At 43.8% G+C, this 23,708-nt stretch overlaps 1 protein-coding gene across 9 annotated transcripts in view; it reads left to right on the forward strand.

The window, feature by feature from the left end:
* STOX2 (storkhead box 2) overlaps positions 1-23,708 on the forward strand; it is a 142,162-nt gene that overhangs the window by 25,607 nt on the left and 92,847 nt on the right. For 2 of the 9 annotated variants that reach the window (XM_042014975.1, XM_042014977.1), the window contains exon 1: positions 13,696-13,734. The exons of 1 other annotated variant lie outside the window; for it this stretch is intronic. In XM_042014975.1, the coding sequence (XP_041870909.1) occupies positions 13,711-13,734 (24 nt within the window). In that variant the 5' untranslated portion in view covers positions 13,696-13,710. Of the gene's footprint in view, positions 1-13,592; positions 13,735-18,872; positions 19,174-22,062; positions 22,149-23,708 lie in introns of those variants that run through there. 6 more of the 9 variants (XM_042014980.1, XM_042014986.1, XM_042014978.1 and 3 more) reach the window with 5 other exon arrangements.

Below are 23,708 nucleotides of genomic sequence, written 5' to 3' on the forward strand. Positions count from 1 at the left end.
AAACAGCAATAATAGTAATAATACACTGCTTCTCTTTTAATGTGTTTGGAGTGCACAGATGAAAAGCATCAAATATGAGCTTGCTATTTAATTATTGGGCCTACTACTTGTACTCAATTTGTCTGACAATGCACTGGGAGCACCCATGTTTGGGAAAACTGGACTTCCCCTATCTGTCTGGGCAGTGCTGCCAGCCTGCCCAGTTGGGCTGTGACCTACAGCATGGCAAATACAACTGGCATTAGCCAGCTGGCCACTTCAAAAGGTGAGGGGGAGAAGGGAATGAAAATTCAAACCTGAATAAAGCAACCTTTTTCTCTTCTGACCAGGGAGCCTGGATACACAGGTAATTTCAAGCTGTATTCATATTTCAAAAGAGAAGTGAGTCAAACCAGTTAATCCATGTGAATTGTTGTCATAGGTATGTGGTGAAATCCATATCTGTCAGCCGTGAGCAGTTGCTGTGTGGGGCTGGGTCAAGGCATATTGGTGCCCCTGTTTCCCTGAGTAGTGTGGCAAGCAAGGTCACAGGGTGTGGGAATACTGATTTCTCTTTCCCTAGCAAATCACTGATGAATGACTTTTCAGACCTAGGGTCCTAAGGCACACTCTGTGAGCATGAATAGCATGTTTTTACTACTTTTTACAGGATTAAACTTATCGCAGGAAGAATCTGCTTTTGAGTAGACTTTGAAATTTGGAGGCAGGCTAAACCAGCCCCAGAGGGCTGATAGCAATGTGTGTGCTGTCCAGAGGTGTCCTGGCTTTCTGAAAACAGATATCTAGATAGATAGATAGATAGACATGTAATAGCTAATATAGCTACAATATCTGTACCTATTTTAAATCTCCCATTTAAAAGGAAATGTTTAAACCCTGCAACTAAAACAATAATTTAGAAAAAAGTGTAATATGGAGCAATTATACAAAGAATTGTATTGTGCCGCAGCATTACATCAGTTCTACCAAGCCTATAGGCAAATGCTTATGCCTTGGATTTAAAGAGTATCCAGTGTGTCCTGGTCTCACTGTAGAAACCACATGTAGGAGGAGACATTGCAAGACCTGTTGTCATTAGTGGTTCCTCAGTCTCCTGACTCTAAGGCTGCTCCACCTGAAAGCAACAGGCAATCAATGATGTTATTTTAAGGGGTGTTGGAGCTGATCTTCAAAGTCATATGACTTTTTTAATGTTTTCAAGGAAAAACCTGACTGCAGAGTCACATGTTACTCCATGAAAATTTTGGGGAGATAGCAGTGGTCCAAAAGTTTTTCACAGATACAAATATAAGCACACAGGTAAAATGAATATTAAGTGTAAGTGGTTCTTTGTGCCCCTGAATTTAAAAGCAAATAAATATTTGATTTCATAGTTTTTATCCAGTTTCTGCCAATAGCAGTATCTCCCAGTAACAAAGTTAAGTCCTCCAGACAGAATGAAAAACACAGACTTCTCTTTTAAGCAGCTGAAATAGAAATTTTTTTATGTGATCTGAAAAAAGTCTCACTATTGGAGCATTCCAGGTGTCTGTGAGCTAGTTTCAGCCTAGCAATTTTCCTGTGTAGGGTGACCTACCTGACATATTGTTTGCTTTTCCCCTTCTGCTTTTTTCCTTTTCCAGTTTCGTTACTGTTTCTCCTGTTTTGTGGAGACGATGCTAATTATATCTTCTCTCTGTGTGTAAGCCACCATCTTCCCTCCATAGAGCTGTTGTCTCTCCCATTGACCACCACAGCTTTTATGTGAAATGGAAGTTATTAAATGTAAATGGTGTCTCAACAGGAATTGAAAGTTTAAGTACATACAATGAAATTGGTTTAGCTGTAAAAGAACGTGAGGGCAGTGACCCTGTATTTGGTTTTATGCCATAAGCAATTGCTTTTTTATCTGAATGCCTGAATAACTTAGATTCTGCATGTGGTGTGCAGATACCTAGGTTTTGAGAATTATTTGTGCACCAAGTAGTTCATGATTATCGTGAAGTTTTTACAGGAATGGTGTTAGAACATCTTGCACTAACTTTTCCAAGCACCTAGCCTACATACCGTGATTTTTTTTTTCCACAGTTATGCCTAAAACCCAAACCCAGAACTTGTTTTTAAATACTGCCTAAATATTTTCTTGGTGTGCAAGCTGTCTTACTAATTCTGACTGAAGTCACTGTAGCATTAAATCACAGTGCAAAAAGCCAGAAATATGCAAGATCCAGACCATTAGTTGTACATGGTGAGGGAAGAAAACCCTGCACCATCCCACACTTAAAATATCCCATTCAGCAAGCCCTCAGTTTAATACATGATGTCCTCATTTGTCTTATGTGGGAGACAGTTTACATGCCAAGAACTGGGGAAACTTGCTCTGGTCTATGATTTTGACATTGAAAACCAGAAAATGTCGTTTCTGGTTCCTCTACATATGTTTCTCCCAGTGAAGCGGGTCTGGTGGCGTGACTGGGAAATGGAACTGAACTTCAATCGCTGCACTCCCCAGTTGGTAGGCAGCTCCATGCCTTGCTGTGGTCTAGACCAGATTATCCTTGGCAAATGCTTCCCACTGGTGTTAGCAGTGATGAAGGTGAGCATGTAAGCAAGGCTTACTGATTTCTGCTCTCATTAGTCATGTCACTTAGGTTATTACTGCTGACCTCAGGAGCCCTCCTTTGTTGTCCCTGCCAGCCACCTCCACCTCATCGGAGAGGTATGTTGGGGAAGTTGAAAAACAGTGGGGTAGAGGCAGTCTAGGCATGTACTATTTTTAAAGTTTTTTTCCCTCTGCTTAATACCTTTTCCTATATTTTCCAAAGGTCAGGAACTGCAGAATGCTTGCCGTCAAGCTTGCACTTGCTTTGCTGCTTTTGAAATATGAGCTAATTTTGCCTTTTTCCAGACTTTCTGAATGACTGCAGGTCCTGGAGGTTTGGTGCTTCAGATTACTGAATAACTTACTGCTACTTGTGCTGTATTAATCCTGACTTTTGGTCATGGTTCTGCAGCCTTGTTTCAGTGTCTGCTCTGTTTCTGAGGGTCAGTCATTCAGGAGGCAGCTTTGGTCCTTCTCTGGTAGGAAATGTCTCACATGGCTCTCGGTGATGCCGTTGGGGGCTTGATGTGGCCATCTTGGTATTCCTCTACAGGGAGAGTGAGTGAGGAGGTAGGAATTGGCCTTCTAGCATTTTTGATGGCTTGGAGCTGGTTTAACACACCCCAGCTCTATGCCTTTTCAAGTCCTGAGATCCTGGGAGTGCTGCTGTGGTTGCACACTGAGAGTCCTATGGCATCATGGCAAATACCATATTCTCTGTGAAATGCATACAGTAATGTTTGCAGCTTCTGCCTGATCCCGTCATGACAACTCTGGCAAGCTCTATGATAGCAGCTGTCTGCAAGTAGGTCATGTAACTTGCAGGAAGAAATTCAAATGCCACTGTGAAAAATCTTTTGTAAACCTTGCTGTGTGTCCTTAGCTTGGTTATGTGTGACCTACTCTGGAATTCCAGACCAGAAAAAAGCGTTGAGCTGTTGAGGATGTTAGAAAGAGAGTCTCATGTTAACCCAGGAGTTTTCATGTTTGGGGCTGCCTGTGGCAGCCTTTGAGTAGACCATCACATGGAGGGGCCATCTCTGAGCAGGCTCAGCAAGCTGATGTTGCCAAAGTGTCATTTTGCTGATGTCCATGTGAGCCCTCCTTGGTGACAGCCTCAGGAAGGCCATCCCTAGCAGATTGCTTGTGGTGAGGATGGGTTTTTTGGGTCTGCAGAAATCCAAACTGGGAGTGTGATGGAGTGTAAGCATCTGCCATGGGAATGGATCTGAAGTACAGACTTTGTGTGTGGGTACTGCTATGACCATGACCCTTAAACATTACTGTTTCCCTGCTCTTGGGTGTCATTACCTACCAGGAAACAGGTGGGAAAATTGTCTAGGAAAATTGGACCAGGCTTTTGCAACAGGCCGTTCGGGTTTTGGCAGCTGGAGTGAGAAGGCCAGTTTCCATTGAGCATCTGTTTCAATGTGAAAAATGGCAGGAAATCTGTTTTTTCAATCCTTGTGACACTTGTCTGTGCATTGACTCAAATGCTCCAAATATTTCACAGCTGAGATAATATCAATAACAAAATAATGCTTAATTGCAATGTTGCAAAAATATGAAGCAACATTTTTTTAAAATATTGCCTCCATCCGGAACAGGCATTGCAAAACCAGCACTATGTGTAGCCCTGCATCATGTGAAGTGGTAGCTAGAGAAAGCATTATCCCCTCTCCTCTACCCATTTGTCTTTGCCACCTGCTCCCCTGTTTGGGTATCCCTCACATTTCCCCATAACAAATCTTTCCAGTTCCCTTAATCACAGGAGTGATGCAAGGGAGTTGAAGGGTAGTTAGTGGCAGTCCTGTCCAATTCCCTTTCTCTGCTTAAACGTGCTTTGCCTAACTGGCAGATGGGCAAGACTGTGTGTTCCTGTGGAGACAGGAGTAAGAGCAGCATCAGGAAACTCCTGTGTTATGAAGACTGGTGAAACTTCTCAGGTTCTGCTCTCTACTTGTAGATCAGGACAATTTCAGAGCCCTAACATTTTTGCTGATTGCATAAGATGAAAACTAGGAGTGTGCAGCTTTGAGCCCTTTGTTGTTTCATGTATGGAAGAATAAAGTGGGCCCTGGAGAGCAGGAAGCAGAACACTGGTCACAGGCTTCCTTGCTTCCATCCCTAGAAATACCTCGTTGTGTATTTTTTTACCTCTACTACCCTGGAAGGATCCCTAGCTGCAAGGCTGTGCATGTGTGAGCTGAGCAGAGTGGTGGATGTGACACCACCTGGCTCTGTCCCCAAGTTGTACCAGCTTCCCTCTACCTTCATGATCTCCCATGTGGAAGTCCTGGGCCCAGCTAACCCCTCTGCAAACCAATCAGTTTGGTTTTCCATAGCAAATCACCATGAAATCCTGATGCAATACAGTACACATGGCTGCACAGCTTTATTTCTTCAAGACCAAACCTGGACAGAATTTTGCTTCTTAAGTGTTGAAAACCTGCAAATGGAACTTTTCTTTTTCTTAAATAAATAAAGAAAAAAATTAAAAGCAATTCTAGCTATTTAAAAATCCATGAAACCTTCACATTTTCAAAATGCACAGTGTACAACACAGGTGCACTTCCAGTGTCAAACCTCTTTTGTAGTGAGGAGGTCAGAGCTCTCCTACAGTTTCCAGCAGGGCTGTACCTTTCAGTACACATTTTTTTCCCCCATATTTTTAGATGCTTGAACTGCCCTGGAGCGGAGATGAAAACCACTAAAATGACAACATGACAGAAATACTCCACAAGTGAACAATCTAGGATTTCTTTTTTTTAAATTTTATTTTCCGCTCCTTGACTGACTGTAAAAACAGCTGGAATGAAAAGAATCCAGCTTCATGTTTGGTTGAAAGAAGTCTTTGGGTGTTTCATCAAATAATTGCAGCAGATGAGATTTTTAGCTGGCTGTAGGGCCCTTTGCTGTTCCTGTGCTCCTACTAGTCAGTCTGGATTGACTTCAGAATTTATGGCATGAACTGAAAGAAGAGGCTGATGGCAGAGCCCTCTTGCAGAGGCTGTGGGTGCTTGCTGGGCCTTCCGGTGCCACAACCTTGTCTTCATCCTCCATCACTGGGTGCTAAGCCACCGAGGCACCTGGCAGTGTGGTGATCTGTGTGGCTTGCAAAAGAGAGGCCACTCCTCTCCAAAGAATGAGTTCAGGAGCACTGGCCCTACTAATTTATTTTATTTGGCATTATTAGGAAAAAGACCCAACCCCAAACCCTCTGTTGTCAGGATTTTCTTTAAATAGCCAGTTCCGGAAACAGGAAATTCCTTTACCTCTGGAAACAGGAAACAGGTCTGACTATTACATACTTGTTTTAAATCTTTCAATTATCCCATGCTGCCCCTCACCTCTGACTTTCTGCTGCTCAGCAAAATTCTCTATTTTTGATAAGCTAGTATCTGGGGGTATTGTGCAAAACTCAAGGGTATGTTGCCATGGAGTAAATCAATGTATTTTGTTTTAAAGCTGGCAGGGCTGGTGTTTTCTGTGTCCATCATATTCATGATATGTATGAATGCATGTAGATTTGTTCCCTGTAGTTTGATACAGAGGTGTATGATCTGTTGACTCAATAAAATAAGAAGGAAGAAAAAGAGAATTGGCATTACAGAAGTCAATGAAGGATAAGGTTTTTTTTAAAATTAATAATCAAAGCCTACTGACAAGAAAGGGTATACCAGTGGAACTGCAATACTCTTAGAAATTCAGGGCCAGAAGCGACTTAAAGGTATCTTCTAATCCATCTCCTTGCCCCCAAGAGGGCTAGATGTTTATCTTCAAAACCTCTGATGAGGGTGATTTCACAACCCATCAACAAATCCTATGTTAGGCCTTTACTCTCCATGTTGTCAAAAATTTTTTTCATGATACCCTCAAAAATTATTGGGTGTATAGTAAGGTTTTGTTCTTCTTTGTGCAACAATTGATGTCCATCCTTTTCAAACAGTTACCTGGTCTCAGGTCTCTGTATTCTCAGGATGTATCTGCCACCTGTGTAAACTCTTAAGCATCTGAGTTTTTCCCTATAGATCATGATTCCAAATGTCTTTTGGCTCTAGTTACTTGGTTCTCAGACTCTGTGCCAAATGTGCCTGTCTTTTGTTTGAAAGAGTTATTTCTGAGACTGGGTGAAGTCTCCATCTGAAGCCTTCCAGCTGATGAGCAGAAAGAAATAGCTGCCTTTTGAACTGTGCCTATGATACCCTCCAAGTCTGTGCTTTGGTGGTCCTTGCACAAGCTGTGTGCCATTGATGCCTGACCTGTGTCCAAACCTGTTTGTAACTTCGCTGTTTTGGTGGTACTGCTGCCTCTCTCTTTATTCCATTTTTGTTTCTGTGGAGTCCTCCTTTCTAAGCAGAGCACAGAGCTATTAACTGTTCTGGGAATGTGTTGGCTCTTAAATAATCACAAGCGGAGGCACTGTGCCAAATTTTGGTTTGCAGTAACTGTTTTTTCTGCTTCCAGACCTTGATGTAGCTCCAGAGAACTAAAGGTGTTTACGGATGCATTATGAATTAGCATCCTGGTTGCCAGCCCTTTGTAGCCAGGTCCCAGCTCTGGCTGGGTGCTGTGACGCCTCTTGTGCTGTGAACATGCTTGTGCAGGTGGGAGTCTCTCCATTGATCCATCATGTTTGTGTTCGGATTGTCTCCCTGTCACGGTGCACTGGGTCATTCCCAAAGCATTTTGGTAGCTTCTTGCACACTGGGTGAGATTCATCTTTGCTCACTCCAGCCCTGCTGCTGCCCTCAACACAGAATTCATTACCTCAGCTGTTCCCTCCAAGGCTGGCAGGGCATCAGTGCCTCACAGCCTCTTCCCAAAGCACTTGAAGAAGTGCAGAGCTGCAGGGGTGACAGGGGATCAGCAAGCCTGTGTGATACTGGGAGGTAGAGATCTCTGGAGTCAGAGGGAGGAGGGCTCCCTGGTGCTCCCCAGCACTGCAGCTCACCCTTACAGACCCAGGACATAACATTTGTATCCATATCATGCACTCCCTGTTTGTAACCATAGGTGATGCTCAGCTGACTTCTGTAAGCGTCTCAGAAACAGAGAGGTAGTGGTTAACACCAGTTTAGAAATTAACCTGCTGCCAATAGATGCAGCTACTGATCTCTATACACCCTCCTGGGTAGCCAAGCAGAAAGTAGCTAACCTGGGGAAGTCAATCTTGCACAGTAAGCAAACACCCTGAACTTTAATTCACTTCTGGTCCATGCTTTAAACATCGCATCTCTGCCAGGCACAGTGCACTGCCCTGCTCAGCCCTGCCGTTCACCTGATCCCTGACACTGGTCTGGTCCAGGACACAACTGCTTTTGATCTTAACTTCATTAGCTCTCAGCAAAGGGTAGCTGCTCTTGGCAAAGGATCCTAAAACAGTCGACACATTAGTAATGAATTAAAACAAACCTGAAATAACTCTTTGTTTTAATTCCAGCATAGCGTGTTGAAGCAGTTCAAGTATGCTTTGGCATGCTGAGTAGTAATGGAGATTTTTTTTTTTCCTATGTTGGTTAGTTTGAAAAATAACGACTGATTGCAGCTGAAACAATAAAGACGTGTCTTCCAGATCAACTGTAGTTCTCAAAGAGACTGTTCTGATACCTTCTTGATCTGAATAAGTGTGATGGTTTTACCTTTGAAATATAACTAATGGGTGAAAAAAAAAAGTGATTAGCCATTAGTTGGAGATAAGCTTCCAAGTGATGTCCCCAGAAATGTACGGGAAAAGAACAAGAAATAACTTTTTTTCTTCTCATCCAAAAGGGTAGCGCTATTAATTTTTGTCTTTGTTGAGTTTCTCTGGAGCCTGTCATGGTGTGTATTAGAGTTTACCTGAGGTCAATGGGAGCCTTGCTGGGGATTTCATCATACCTCCATGCAGCTCTGCCATGGTGACAGCTCATCTTTCCAGCTCACTTGGGGAGGAGGCTGGAAATCCTGATTCTGATGCAGAGGAGTGGAATAGCCAGCTAACCAGTCTGGCTGGGTGGTTTTGGTGTCAGCTTCCTGGCTTTCAGAAAGGCAGCTGAATCTGTTTTATTTGGTGTCCCTGAGCTGGGGTGCTGTTTGTGCCAGCATTTGGGTGGCAGCTCTTGACAGTCTCAACTCAAATGTGTGTGCAACTGTAATTTTGCATAGAGGCTGGATTTTGTACTTATACAGCAGTGACTTGCCAGGGCATCGGACCATGTACATGAGCTGGGCTTGGGCTCAGTACTTGCACTGACTGGATGTAGCAGTAGCAGCTCTGCCCAAGGATGTGTCTTGTGACTATAGCAAAGGAGGAGGGCTGCTGTGAGAGTAATCTCCCAGGCTGGCCAGATATGCCTCCTGTGCTTCCTTCACTTGGGACTTGTATTCAGAGCTCATGATATTTATTTGCTGCTGTTCCCATCAACATATACAAAGGTCCTGATCATTCTTGTAGTGTTCCCCAAGTGCTGGGCAATAAGCACAGTCTCTAGGACTGCAGCGTGTGTTTTTCTAATATGACATCTGCCTTCCTGCAAATAATTTACCTGCAGCATATGATCTTATACTCCTGTTGGTATGTGAATCAGAAGACTCTTTTGGTATAAAGCATGCTAGCATTTTGGAGCATGAGTCCTCTTGAAGGCATTAAGTTTTCAAGGAGTTAAGTATGTTCATGTGCATTTCACAGAGAGGTGAGTAAAAAATGGTAAGTAGGTTCCCTCTGCTGCCTTGAAGGAGGGTTGCTTTTATTTTTTGAAATATAGATGGTCTCTACTGTCTGCCTTTCCTTTAAATAAATGCATAGCTGGTAGGTTTGTTGCCTTTTTGTTGGAGAACTAGTGAAACTTGGACCTATGGCTTCACACGTATTTTAAGCATTTTTGTTACTTTCAATAAAATATGAGCGGCACATTGTGTGAAACAGTCAGATGGCTGGGTTTCTGATGGCCAGGGGCCTGGAGCATGTGCTCTGGAAGAAGAGACTGAGGGACAGGGGTTTGTTCAGCCCTGAGAAGATGGCTTTGGAGGAGACCTTACTGCAGCCCACCCGTATCTATGGGGAAGTTAATGAAAAGATGGAGCCAGCTCCAAGGACAAGGATTGCAAACTAGAGTGGGATTTTCTGAGAAAATACTAAGATAAGAAAATCTCCATGAGGAAAATTTTGCATTGATAACTTGCCTAAAGAGGCTCTAGGAGCTCTGTTCTCAGAGGTTTTCAAGGTCCAAGTGAACCAAGACCTGTACAACATCACATGAAGTCAGGGTTGGGCCTACTTTGAGCAGGAAGCTGCAGATTTTCCAAGGTCCCTTCCATCCTGAACATTGTTATTTAGTGACATTACCCATAAACACAGGGCTTGGAAGTGACTGGAATGAAGGGGGGCCTGGGCTTGCATTGCTTTGGTGTTCCACTTCTAAATGGGGTTAAAAAAGTTACTCTAATGTGATTGTGCTAAACTGGGTGTGAGTGGGAAATTCTGTCACAGCAAATGTTTCCACGAGCAATTGACTGTCGCCTGCCTAATTGCATCCCCCGTGGGGGAACACTAGCAGGGCGAGTGGGGTGTTTATCTGTGATGCAGCAAATACAGCTCTGAAGTCATCCAACCCTTCAGCCTCGCTGTTATCCCCATTTTCCAAATTGATGGGTGAATGTGGACATATTGTGTGAGTTGACCCAGATGATGTTGCAAATCCAGGTTTCATTGCAGGAAACTGGAAGAAAAATAAGATTAAAGTTTTCCGTGCTGTCTGGAACTTGCTCACCCCAAGCATGCTGGCCCTCCAGTTGTTGGAGTGTCTCTTCCAGAGGTCAGGAGCTGGGCCCTCCATGGCTGGGCATGGCAAGCCCTCGGCAAGGAGGCTTTCGACCAAAGCTGGTGTCCGGTGGGCGCGGGGCTGGTAGCAGCAGCGTGGGTGGCAGCCGCGGGTCGCTCGGCATCCTCGCCAGCACCGACTGGTTTTGCTGCTGCCTTTTCACCAGCTCCGGCAGCCGATTCTGGGGAGCGGAGCCCACGGGTGTGCGGGTGGGAGAGGTACCCAGTGAAGGCGCTCCCCGTGCGGGTGAGCACGGACGAAGCGCGTGCTGAGGAAGGGCCGGGCGCGGAGCGGGGCCGGGCGCGGAGCGGGGCCGGCGGGAGCCGCTAGAGGCCCCTCCAGGCGCGGCGATGGCCACTGGCACCGCCCCCGCCGCGGCCCCCGGGCTCCGCTCGGCGGGCGGGCGGGGCAGACAGGGTCCCGCAATCGGGTCCGGCCTCTTTAAGGGGTGACGTCGTCTCAGAAGAAGGGAAGAGGGAACGTGATTCTACCCTTCTGTTCCGTTCCTGTGAGACCCCCGCCTGGAGTGCTGCATCCAGCTCTGGGATCCGCAGCACAGTAAAGCCGTGGACATGTTGGAGCGGGTCCAGAGGACGGCCAAGGAAAACGATTGGAGAGCTAGACTACGTCTGTGATGACAGGCTGAGAGAGCTGGGGTTGTTCAGCCTTGAGAACAGAAGGCTCTGGGGAGACCTTTGAGCAGCCTTCTGGTACCTAAAAGGGGCTTATAAGAATTACAGAATAAGCTGAATTGGAAGGGACCCACAAGGATCATCAAGTCCAACTCCTGGCCCTGCACAGGACTATCCCCAAGAATCACACCATGTGCCCGAGAGTATTGTCCAAGGGTTTATTGAACTCTGTCAGGCTTGGTGCTGTGACCACTTCCCAGTACCCTCTGCGTGAAAAACCTTTTTCTAATATCTAACTGAAGAAAGATAGGGACAGACTTTTTAGCAGGACATTTATTGATGGCACAAGTGGTTGTGGTTTTAAACTAAAAGAGGGATTCAGACTGGGTATAAGGAAGTTTTTTACATTGGGGGTGATGAGACATTGGAACAGGTTGCTCTGAGAAGTAGCAGGTGCCCCATTTCTGGAAACATTCGAGGTCAGGCTGGATGGTGCTCTGAGCAACCTGATCTAGTTGAAGATGTCACTGCGCATGGCAGGGGTTTGGACCTTTAAAGGTCCCTTACAACTCAAAACAGTCTATGATTCTGTGATAAGGGAGGCAATGCATTGTGGCCCTCAATTTTTGTGAGATCTTTGGCACCAGTCCCCTTAGTGGATCCCCAGACAAATCCCATAGGAGTTGAGCTGAGCTGAAACAGCATCAATGGGTGCATGTCTGCCCCAGCAGTGGACCAAAGCAGATTCCTTTCCGAATTGGATCTGTGACTCAGCCTCCACAGATCCCATGTTTTGCACCAGTTTCTGCAAGCACCCATCTTTCTGCTGACATACAATGTGAGATTGGCAGAAATGCAAAGTTGAAAGTATTACCTCTTTTTGAAAGTATTACCTCTATTGCCTTTTCAGCTATGGATTATTTTATTCTGCCTCCGCTTGTCATATTCTCTGGGAAATCTGTGCCACTTCAGGTCACTGGTACTTACTTATTCCCTATTTTCTTTTTTGTCCTGCCTCTCCTCTTAGTCATGAGGGTTTTAAGGCAGAAATTACTGGTGGTCTGAAGACTTCAGCTGCATAAATTTATCATATGGATTGTGTTTGGCCAGTGCAAAGTATGTTTGACAGTACTAAGCTAAGTGGCTAAATGCCTTGGTGATTTATAGTCCACTTAGGGCACAAACGTAATTATTCATTCACCTCATCAAAACAAAGAAGTTCAGCATTAATGAGGATAGTTCATCACAGCTGCCCTGACATAGTTTGAGACTCAGGAATCTCAGATGGGCTCTGGGATGGGTGCAGAGAGCAGAGCCTGCACACTTGGTGTGTTCTCAAGCAAGGTGTTGCTGGGTGCTTGCCCTCTCCTTGCAGCCTGCTTCATTGGGCCTTGCAGTAATTTCAAGTGGAAGGGAAGGGAAGTACTTTTTTTCCTAACATTAATACTCCTGGATATATTTTTACAGTTTTTGGGTACTATTCTCTTAAGCGTAGTGTACATAGTATGTGTAATAGCAAGCAATATGCATTTAAAATCTGTCCAAAGCTGTTTTTCTAATGTAAGGTAACCAAACAGTATTGAGGTACTCCTTCACATTCAGAAGCTTTATTGAATTTTTGGCAAACGCTTTTTTGAAAATGGTATATATGTAGTCACTTAAAAAGAAGTGATACGTGATCAACTGATGAAAAAGCATGTTTTATACTGTTTTTCCTTTTTTATGCCTCCAAATGATATCAGGTTTTTTTTTGTTTTTTTTTTTAGTTTAGAGGCATGCCAAATCAGCCTTTTCAGTATAGATGCATTATTTTTATAATCTTAGGTACAACAGCACTAGGAATGTAGTTCTGAGGTGAAACTTGAGCTCCCAAGTTTCTGCCTCGCAGTCAGACTTTGTATTTGCATTTTTAAGCTTGTAAAATCTAGGGAGTTAAACGTTGTGCAAATGGTGCTTCAGCATATTCCAATAACACTCGGGCTGCAATGCCAGTCTACACAGCTCACTCCATCTGCTTGTTTCTTCCCCTCTGCTTTTTTTCCTCTTTATATTGTTTAGGTTTGACTGTGTCTAAACAACAGGCTGGCTTCCTATACACAGTATCTTCTACTATTTTATAGTGTAAATTTAAAGTACAGAGAGGCAGGGAAAATGCTTCAGACATGAGAAGAATGGTGAAAGGGAGGAAAACCCTTCTTGATCCATGACTTCTAAGGGATGAATGAAATATATACTTCCTGGAGGTTTTAACACACCATTTCCCATCTTATGATGGGAGGTCTAGGAGAGAAATTGAACTGCTTATTCATCAATCCATCAGCAGTAACCTGGTTATTTCTTTCCCAATCCCAACTGCTCAGTTCACAGCAGAGGGGTTGCCCTTCCACAGCCTTCTTTGTTTCCTTCTTTGTTTCCTTCTTTGTTTCCTTCTTTGTTTCCTTCTTTGTTTCCTTCTTTGTTTCCTTCTTTGTTTTCCATTTTTTAGGGGTCAGCTTCTGTTTCCACCATATCTCTTCCTTCAAAGCTGCTTTTCACAGAGCTGTCTGTCTTCATTCTCCATCTTGTCTTGCTTTGCAGCTGTCTTGGATGTGCAGCACTCTATGGCTTGTTCCTGCTTGTATGGTTGTGCATCTTGTTCCTGGGAGGGGGAATGGTCACCAGGATCCAGCAAGTGACCTGAAGGAGTCAAACCAGCATGCAGCCTTTTACCAACCAACAGGTGAGCGTGCAGTGTCAAGCCAAGACAGGAGGAATGAAGGGCAGGAGGTGTGATGAAGACAGCCAGGTCAGGGGTAAGGACTGCCAGGTTCCTGCAGTGGTGCTGCCTCCCTGCTCTCAGCTGTGGTCCCATCCTGGGGTGTGGCACTGATGCCTGTCTGACCCTCTGGAGGCTTGTGTCAGCTTCAGTGTAGCAGGCTGAGACATAAACGCACTGAAGGGAAGAAGGAAGACTTTTTGCAAAGTTTCTTATTGATTATATGGCAGCAAGTCAGAGCAGACTTGGCCTGGGGCTCAGCCCTGATATCCCAGTGATCTTTACTTTTTAAAGCACTAGAATAAGAAACATAGAAAAGTGTGCAAGAGAGAACATGACAATCTCCTCTCCCTTTCCATCTCTCTGTCTACCTGTGCTTTTCTTTGGTCCTGGGAATGTTCCTCTTTGACCAAAGAGGGTATAAATTATGGGATTTACTTCTGAGCAGCCCATGGAATAGCCTGGGGCAAAGTCATTCCTAGAAGGTGCTTTCCTCTTCTTAAATGGGTCATTAACGTTTGCAGCTAAATACCGAAGCAGGGAGAGGAGAGAAACAAGTGGGGAAATAGTTTCCTGAAAGGAGGAAGAAAAAGCTGTTATTCATATTCACTCATCAGGATATTCTTAGATGTGCGTGGGAACAGCCTAACAAAAGGAGGGAGCTAGAGAGAGGCAAGCCAGGTGACAGTGATGTGCCTGGGACAGTCCTGAGGGAGTTTGAGCCATGTCATCCTTAGGCAGAGACATGGTAATTCTTCCTGAAGGAGGTTTCTTCTTTATTTCCCATCTTGGTCCCCTTCTTTCAGTACAGGGAACTGTAGGAAGGGAGATGTTTACAGAGAAACTCATCAGTTTTGGTTGCTGCTGTGTGAGTGTTAGTTGTGAAGTTGCTGTTACTCTGGTGAAAGGAGCTCAAGGGAGGCATTGTGATGCAAAGCTGATCTCAGGTTGCTCTCCTGGAGATCCCAGAGTGTTCATCTGCTCCAGTGTGCTCTTCCAGGATGGCAGGATTGTGCCAGTGGAGCAGGGGCAGCTCTTGTCAAAGTGATGGGGAAAATGTGGCTCTCAGAGACCTGGACAAGAACTGTGTGTGTAGTCTGTGGGGAGGAGAACAAGCTCCTGAGGGATCAGGTTTAAGGCAGGTCAGGAGAACAGCAAAGGATTAGAGCTTGCTGCCTCTCTCTGTTCCCTACTGTCAGATAATTTTTGACCCCAGTCAGATTTCTTTCTTACTTTGGATAGGTAATTAACAGCCACTCTTACTCAGTCATTAGGGGAGTGTGTGATTGTATTGCTGAGGTGGGGGGAAAGTTGTAGCTGCAAAGTCTAGCTGGCAGTTCTGCTTTCATCTGTGTGCAGTGTCCAGTGGTACAAGGTCCTAATATCCCTGTAGGTCTTCATTCCCATGGCAGCAGCTGCAGGAGGTGTTGCTATAGACTGTTTGGATGTTGGTTTGGGTTTTTTTTCACCGCTGGCCATCTGAAATGAAAGAGTAATAAAGTAGATTTTAAAGGATGATATGCAAGGCGGGCAGTTTGTGGAAACTGTGAAAATGCTGGCCTTGCTCTGCATGGTTGGCAAGGCTAAGGAAGCTGGGAAGGGTTGTGCTGAACTTCTGTGGCAAGAGAACATGAGCAATTTGATGGTCATCTCTCCAAGCTTTTGTAAAATACTAGATCTTGGATTACAGTGGCAGCATCAGGATTTAAATGCCATGTCTATTATTCTGTAGCTAAAAGGAGGCAAGTGTATTAATAGGTAGCAAGGTTTTGCACCTGCGTAATCAAATTATCCTTCTTTGCCATATTTCACTCCTGTAGATGCTTCTAATAGGTGCTGATGGATCTACTGTGGCATTAGAAAATAACATTTGTGTTGCGGGTTACATTAATTTCCCTGATAAAATGAGGCTACCAGGATGACCCATCTGACTCCTGTGATATTTCTATAAAGAACAAAATTGAGTACTGTTGTTATGATTAGTGTACTAAAAGTATTAGGTTTGTTGTCTTAGCTGTGCTGTGTTTTCTCATTCTCTCTCTCATGCTGATTGCTAATGACAGGCTTTGGCAGGAGCTAGCCTAGGCAGTCCTTCCTGTGATGGGAACCAGATGGATGGTTTTGCTTTGGCTGCCCCTCCCACTGAGCACCAGGAACAGCAGGAGGGAGAGCCCTTTTGCGAGGAGGGGGGAGGCATTTACAGAAAAGTAAATGAATGGCAGAGAACCAGTTCTTGTCTATCCACCACTTCCCTTGAGGCTCCCAGTTTTGCAACTTTCAACCTCACCCTTGGCTTCAACTTCTTGGCTTTCAAGAGACTGTGCTGTATGTTACATTTTCATTACTGGTAAAATTGATGGAAAATCACATTTTATTATGTGAAAAATGCAGTATTCTTGGCTGTCAAAGCTCCATTCAGCTGGAAAAAATCTATGTGAGGCACTCTTTTATATTTCATGTATTTTTGTGCATTGGTTGGAATGAAAAAATAATGAAAGGCTGTATTTTGTCAACTTTTGCATCTGTATGACTGGCAGCACTGACTGATTTGTTTTTTAAATGTATTTATTTCTTGCACTAAGCACTATTATTCTCCACCCTTTCACAATAAATGCAAATAATATGTGGAATGTGCAAATAATATGGGGGAAAGAGAGATGCAAATTATTCAGTCCCTCCAGGTAGGTCTGCAAAGAAACTGGAAATGTGACTGCAGTGTGAAAACGTGCTGTCTTTATACCAGCTGCAGCAATAACAGGGCTACTGTCTGTCTGTGTTTCAGGTTTCTGGGAACACAGCTATTGTATTTTTTAATTTGTTTTTTTCTTCTTCTCTTTTTCCCTTTCCTCTCCTGCTGTGAAACTTTAAATGGGATCTGGGCACTCTGAATATCTGAAGTACATCACTCAGTCCATAAACCTTTCTGCCCCTCGTGGGACCACTGCTGCTCAGGTGTGGTGTGCCCAAACTGCTGAGGCTGTTGGGTTGTGCCCAGGGAATGAGCTAAAACCCTTGATGTTAGGGAGAACAGGTGGATACTGCTCCCGAGATCCAGACTGGAATTTTAGCACGAATCGAGCTTCTCCTCAGGGGAAAAACGTGGCTTCCCTTCCTGCACAGCCATGTGCCAGCTGTCCTGGGGCGTGGGCATGAGTCAGATGGAAGGGAGCCAGACTGATTGGCATTGTGAAATCCCGAAGATCTTGGGATGTCTTTGCAGCAGGAATAGGTTTTCTTCCTGCCTTGCCATTGCCCCTAAGCATGCTCCTGCCTAGGAGAAGTTGTCATGCCACTCTGCACTGCTGAGCAGTGGGGATGTGACCCTGGGTGTCTCAGCCATGCTCCTGAGCACTGTCTGAGCCAGTAAGCTGGGGAGGAGGGTGAGGTGCAGCTGACAGACCCATCCTGCGGCAGCCGGGGCGTGCTCCACGGTTCAGGCATTCCTGTGATTCAGCATCTCCCTGCAAACTGAAAACAGTGTTTTCTTTTATTACAACTTTTTTTAAATGTCAGAATTATCTTCCTACTTAGATCGCTGTAATTACAATTTCAAGTAAAGAGCCTGTGAAAAGAGGTGTCAGGGTGTTCCTTCTCAGCATTGTTTCATTGTTACCATGTGTAAAATTCACTCCCATCCAATAAAGATTTCAGTGTGACACAAATTTTCAGTTATTTTAAATACTAAAAAAGAGATATCTTTATTCTTGCTAGTTCCATATAGATTTTCTATCAATGCAAAAAGAAAAAAAAAAGAGTAAACTATGCAGTAAAAGCTTACAGACAAAGTGGTAGAGGTAAAATCTTACAGAAAGATCTAGAAAATTCCTCTTTGTAACTGAGACATTGTTTATTTCTGCACTTTTAGGCTCCCCACCCTGTGTATGTGTTAGAAGCTCTTCAGTGGGGGATATTAGTCATTATGAGAACCCTGGTCTGGAGACCTTCCTGGCTGGAGGAGGGTACACTGCTGTACTTTTGTAGTTAATTTGCTCCAAAATCCTTGTGAGGGTGCTGAGCTTGTGAGGACTTAGTAGCTGGAGAGTAAATGGTCAGCAGCACATTGGTTTGAGTGCAGTCAAACAGAAGAGGATTCCAGAAGCTCCTGCTCGGAGCAGTGCCAGCTATGAATCAGACAAGGTTGTTCAAGGCTTGATCCAGTTAGGTCAGACTGGAAAGTCTCCAGGGATGTGGCTAGCGCATCCCTGCTGGGAAACCTGTTCCAGGAAACCCTTGGTGTTTTGATGTTTGTTACCACGTGGTACTTAGAACGGTCAGAGGTTAAAATGTAGCACTGTTCTCCCTATAGATGATACTCCTGAGCCTCTTTGTTTAGGAGGCAGTGCCTAGGACACTTCTCCTACATGGTGCTCCATGCCACGAAGAGGTGGGTGCAAGGGATGAGGGCTTGCTTTGTCCTCTTTTGGGAGTAGGCATGGGGCAAGCAAAACCATCCTGCTGATCCAGGGGGTGAAAACCAGTCCAACCCCTTCTATCCCTGGTTTTCCTTGACCTTTTTGCCACAGCCACATATAAGTGATGCAGTAGGAATGGTGGTGCTCCAGGGCTGTCCTCCTTTCTCCCCAGTAAGCGATACATCTGTCCTGGCTGAAATAGTCTGCCCTGGATTGGCAACCTGGTCGCTGCCACTGCGGTTAATAGCAGGGCTGAGCCATGGTGTCTGCTGCTGGCAGAAATAGTTCTCGCTGTTTATGTTCAGACACAGGGCTGGGACATAGGGACATTGTAGCACCTCACTCAGGGCCTGAGATCCCCAGTGTAAGCCTTCAGAGACATGGGCACCTCCTGCAGCTTCAGCTGGGGATAGAAAACCAAGCCTCCCTGGCAGGAGGCAACCCATGAGGTGCCTATTGGACTCCCTGTGCATTTGCATTTTCTAATCTGCTGCCTAAAGCATTATCTTACTTGCTCAGACAAGTCATTCACCCCATCAGGAATGTGTGGGAAAATAACTCAGTCAGGATAACCAGAGGAAAATAAATGGTTGTGTGGTTGGCCATTTGGAGCTGAGCTAGCTTGGGAATTTTTTTTCTTTCAGCAACACCCTGAAAAAAATGTAGTGCGAATGGGTGTGAAATACAGAGAGAGTTTGCTTCCTTCTTGCATAGGCATATATCCAAAAAAAGACAGCAGTAAATATAGAGACATCTACTGCTAGATGCTTTGGTAGAGCTTTAAAGGATCTAAAGGCTCAGTGTGTTTGACTGGTAGGACATTGGATCTTCCCCACTGAAATGAACTTTGAATACAAGGGAAGTCTCTGACACAGCAGAGAGGAGAACCCACAGTGATCACCTGGGGTGTTTTGGTGTGCCGCTCTGTCACCCAGACTCCACTTTGCCGCTTGGTTCTCCATTTGCTTGAAGAGAGGATTCCAGACATAATGTAAGTACAGAGGGGAAAACAATGTCCTATGTTAAGGGCAGCAAAATGAGACTGCAGTGGGTCAGATCCCAAAAGGCACTGATGTTTGTTACTGGGGTGGAGGAAAAAAAATGTGTTCAGGCTACTGCAATTCTGAAAAATGCAGAATTACTTCACTTCTGTGAGATATAAAGTGGATTTCACAGCTACTATGTCTGTTGCCATTTAGGAGACACCAGTGAAAAAGAGCAGGATAATGTCTTCTGCTACAGTAGAAATGCCAGTGTAAAAGATTTACTTCCTAATTAGTAGACATTGCTCTAATGATAGAGATATTTAACAACAAGTTTTTTGTATCATATCAAGCCCTGTATTCTAGAGGTGGCTTTTTCCCTCTGTTGGGTGTTAAAGCAGTTGCATGGATTAATCACACTATAATGCAGCCAAACAGCTCTTGTCCCTGCTTGACCCTGGGAGAAGAGGCTTTTTGGCTTGATACATGTATGAGGAAAATCACATCCAAGTTTTATGAAGTATATTTTGAAAATAAAAGCTGAAGTTTAATTAAAAAAACTAAACAAAACACCTTGTTTTTCCCAGCAAATGAGGTCATGCAGCCTGATTGCCTGGCCCATCTGTTGCTGTTCATAAGTATGTTACATTTTTAAAGGCCAATATTAAATGGTATTATGTAGTTATCTACTTTCTTTTTTTTTTTTTTTTTTTTATGCCTCTTGGCTTGTCAAGCACTGTCATTATGTCAACCACTGTTCTTAAAACAGGATTTTGGTTAAAATAGTATATACCTGCCATCTGGTTGAAAAATGTAAGCTTCCTACACAACTAAGTAGAGTTGAACTACAGTATTAAGAATAGCTCATGTTCTCTTGAAAATAGCAGCTGATGGCAGATTGCAGAAATCAGCCAGTTATCAGTTGTCATTAAGCTATTTGATATCTGACACACATGGAAAGCTATTTATAAATGTGCAGTTATGTTATAGAAGTATTCCTTTTTTTTTTTTTTTTTTCCTCCATCCTTTACTCATTTAAATATGTTGGTTTGACTGGACTGGAAAGCAAAGTCTCCCTTAATATTCACAGAATAGATGTGCTGCAGACTGAAGGTGTGCCAGACTGTTTGTAACATTTCTGTCATCAAAAAGTCATCTGAGAGGGGTATAGAAAGAAATTTGGTGTTCCTGTGCTATAGAGCTGTAGGTGTCTAAAGAAAAATGTCAGCTACAAAGAGCCCAAGAAACAGAAATATGTGGAACTAGCTGGTAAAAGATTGCAAAACTAGAAATTGTAATGGAAAAGATGCATTTTACTTTAATATGTATCTGCATTTCTGCTAGTAGGAGAAAAGAACTCAAGTCTTAGCAGCAACTAAAGCAGAAACACTAAGGGCGTAATTGCTAAGCCTGGGCAAGGCACCAAAGACTCTCAGAAGTCTAGGTTAGTCACTAACATGAAAGCTTAATGCTAACCACTCAGCAACGACTCATGTACAACGCAGGGCAGAGGATGCTGCTGGAGAGGGCACTGAGGCACAGTGATGCTATGACCTGTTCCCTTGTCATACCTTGTAAGGTAACTCGGGATTACAGAAAATAAAGCAGAAACAGCCTGCTAAAAAGAGGGATTAAGAATTATTTTGTGAGTGGAAATGTGAACAAAAAAGCAGTCAAAATAGGATGGGGTGCTTTAAGGCTAATAATTTTATTCAGAGGGAGCGTGAGGAGATGTTATTTTCATGTGGGCTGAGGGCTAGATCCTGATTAATCTGCTGCAATGACGTTGAAATCTTGTGAGCATATCCTGCAAGGTTTTATAAAAAATAAATATATATTACCTATAAATAAAATACAATAAGAAAATAAATTAATATATAATAATATATTAATAATATCTGATTATTCTCACAAATTTTTGATTATATTAGACCAGAAATGTTTTGAGTACAATGAGGAGTTTGTTGACCCCACTGCAAAACCCCCAATCTCTTCTCCTTTATAAGTGTTGACTGGAAAAATTAAGGTCTTTGTTGTTGTGGCTTCAGCACAGTCTTGATCAGGTCTGAAACTCTTGGGTTTGGATCTGAATCCTGTTGCTTTTCAAATGACATCTGAGATTCTGGTTGTGAAAGGTCTCTAGTCATTTTGCTTTTAAAAGTTACTTCACCCATAACCATCCATCCATAATAAAAATGGGTTCACCTCCATAATTATAAGTTTTAGGTTTTACAGTCAACAGAGGTATGTTCTTACAAAAAATTAGGTAGCAAAAGGTGTAGGTCAGAGGTTGTGGTTTGTTTTTTATTCTTTGACTTTTCCTCACCAGAGTATTTGAAAATTTTATGGTGGAGACTAATCACGTCTGCCTTGCTTCAGGCTTTTGCAGACCTTCTTAGGCCATCAAAGCAGCTTCAGCAATCTCAGCGTTTTGGCAACATTGCAACTATCTTGACCATAAAAAGGCTTGTAATTGCAGAGAGCACCTCCCGCAGTGGAAGGTTTGCAGGAATGAGCGGTGCCCAGGAGCGATTGCGGTTCTCCAGCGCTCCTTCCCAGGTGTGTGCACACATGCCAGCTCTCTACGCTTCCCTGCTAACCAAGCCGGTGTTCCCAATGAAAATCTCGCTGGGGAGAAGCCTCCTGCTGGCACACAGGGAAGGCTAGCAGATGAGGCGCGGGCAGACTCCCTACTGAGTGAAAAATGCAGATGTTTGACGGTTCAGGGCAGTTTGACAGAAAGTGTCTCTTCCTCTCCACTTCCCAGACTGCATACAGTTATTTGCAATTCCAAGCTGCTTATTCTCTAATTTAGTAGCTAATGACTCATCTGCCCTGTTGTGCTCCTCCTTCCCTCCCAAGCCACCAGCTCTCCCTGCTTGCTCAGTCTCTCACCAGCCGACTGGAGCAAATCTGCTGCCTGGTTTAGTTCCCTTTGGCTCTGCCTCCACAGGTCATTTCAGCTTCCCTATCCTGGCGAAAGGTTAGTGAAAGCCCATTTATCTGCCTCTCTTTCTTTGATTTGTAATTTTTTCATGTGTTTATCTGCACAGCAGATGGCTAATAAAAAAAACCCCAATCAAATAATCTAAGTGTGTCTTGTGGGGGGTGGTTGGCAGATAAAATTGGGAGGGAGAACAAGCACTCATGGATCAAAAGTAGCTGTGTAGGCAATTTTATTTAAGGACAGAACATGGTATTTTATTTTACTTCTCACATCTGAGGAAAATAATATGTTAAAAACACTGACTATAGTTGAAGAAAACATTTTTAAGTGTATCAGAACTTGTAAAGGTGATCAGGAGTGATCCTTGGTAATTAGGTTTCAATGTGAGAAGCATCCTGGAAGACAAGGACGTTTCTCAAAGGAGCTTAATGGTTTTGCAACTGCATAACAAAGTTTTCCTTTATAGTAGGCAGATGCCAAAAGTACTGGATATGGTGGCATGTTACACCTAGCATTTTTATAAGGAGGTTAGGAAATTGTGTAGCAAAAGGCAGTTGTTTTTTCACATGAGTTCTAAGAATACTGCATGTCCAAGTGAATTCGTTTTGTCAGGTGTAAATGTGAGAACTTACCTCAGCAGTCCCGAAGTACTAAACTTTTCCCAGCAGACGCTTGTCTTGGAAATGAGCTTTCTGCGATGTTGTTCTGCTGTTGTTCTCAGGTTAATTGTTCCAGGTCAAGTCTTCTTGTGAAAGCTTAAGTCATTTTCTCAGCTTCTCGAATTCTGACCTCTTTATGTCAGTGGGGAAGCCATATTTAGGCCACCAGATGCACTGCATTATGAGCATTTGGGGCTTTTCCTTTTTTTAGGGGAAGCAGGAGGTGAGAGAGAGGAACTCTAAAATTGGTTTTGTTTGCAGCAGCACATAACTTGTCTTTGGCTTAAGGGAGTATCTTTTCTTTGACTTGGGAAGTTCTGCTTTTACTGAGAGAGCTAGAAAATGAAAATTTTCTTACCATGGCTTACATTCCTTGAGAAACTTCAGTTGTGTCAGAAAATATGTACTCTGTCTGACCACACAGCCTTTGAAGCAGTGGCATGCAGAAAGGTTCTGGGATTGCCTAAGAAACTGCAAGACTAAGGAGAACTTCCCAGCACCCAGTGTAACCCTCAGGTACTTTGCTGAAGGGCACCAGTTGATAAGGCAGGGAGTTCCAGCTGGGAGCTGCCCAGGAGCACCCTCCAGGCCTTACATTTACTGCTGGGGATGCAGCTCTCTCTTGTTCCTGCTTCCTCACAAAGTAACCACAGCCTTTCCCTATCATCTCATGCTGCTCAAGATTAGAACACGTGTGCTGAAGTTCAGGATCAAGTTCCATAAGCAACATCCAATACAATCTGTCTAATCTGAAAAACTTTTTTATTTAGTTTAGGTTTTTGGTAAGTGTCATGTAGCAGTTGCTGGTGCCAACAGGTATTCTGCATATTCATTACTGAGTATATTGCACAGAAAATTAGTGTTTTGGGTTAAGATCAGGAAAGAAGAAAGAATAACTTTTAAAGTCTGTAAACTTGGCACAAAGCACTCTTGGGGG

The sequence above is a fragment of the Corvus kubaryi genome, unplaced genomic scaffold (assembly GCF_017639235.1).
Source record: "Corvus kubaryi isolate FWS band 111438036 unplaced genomic scaffold, C.kubaryi_AGA036_p1.0 split3-131, whole genome shotgun sequence".
In the NCBI taxonomy this organism is placed as follows: domain Eukaryota; kingdom Metazoa; phylum Chordata; class Aves; order Passeriformes; family Corvidae; genus Corvus; species Corvus kubaryi.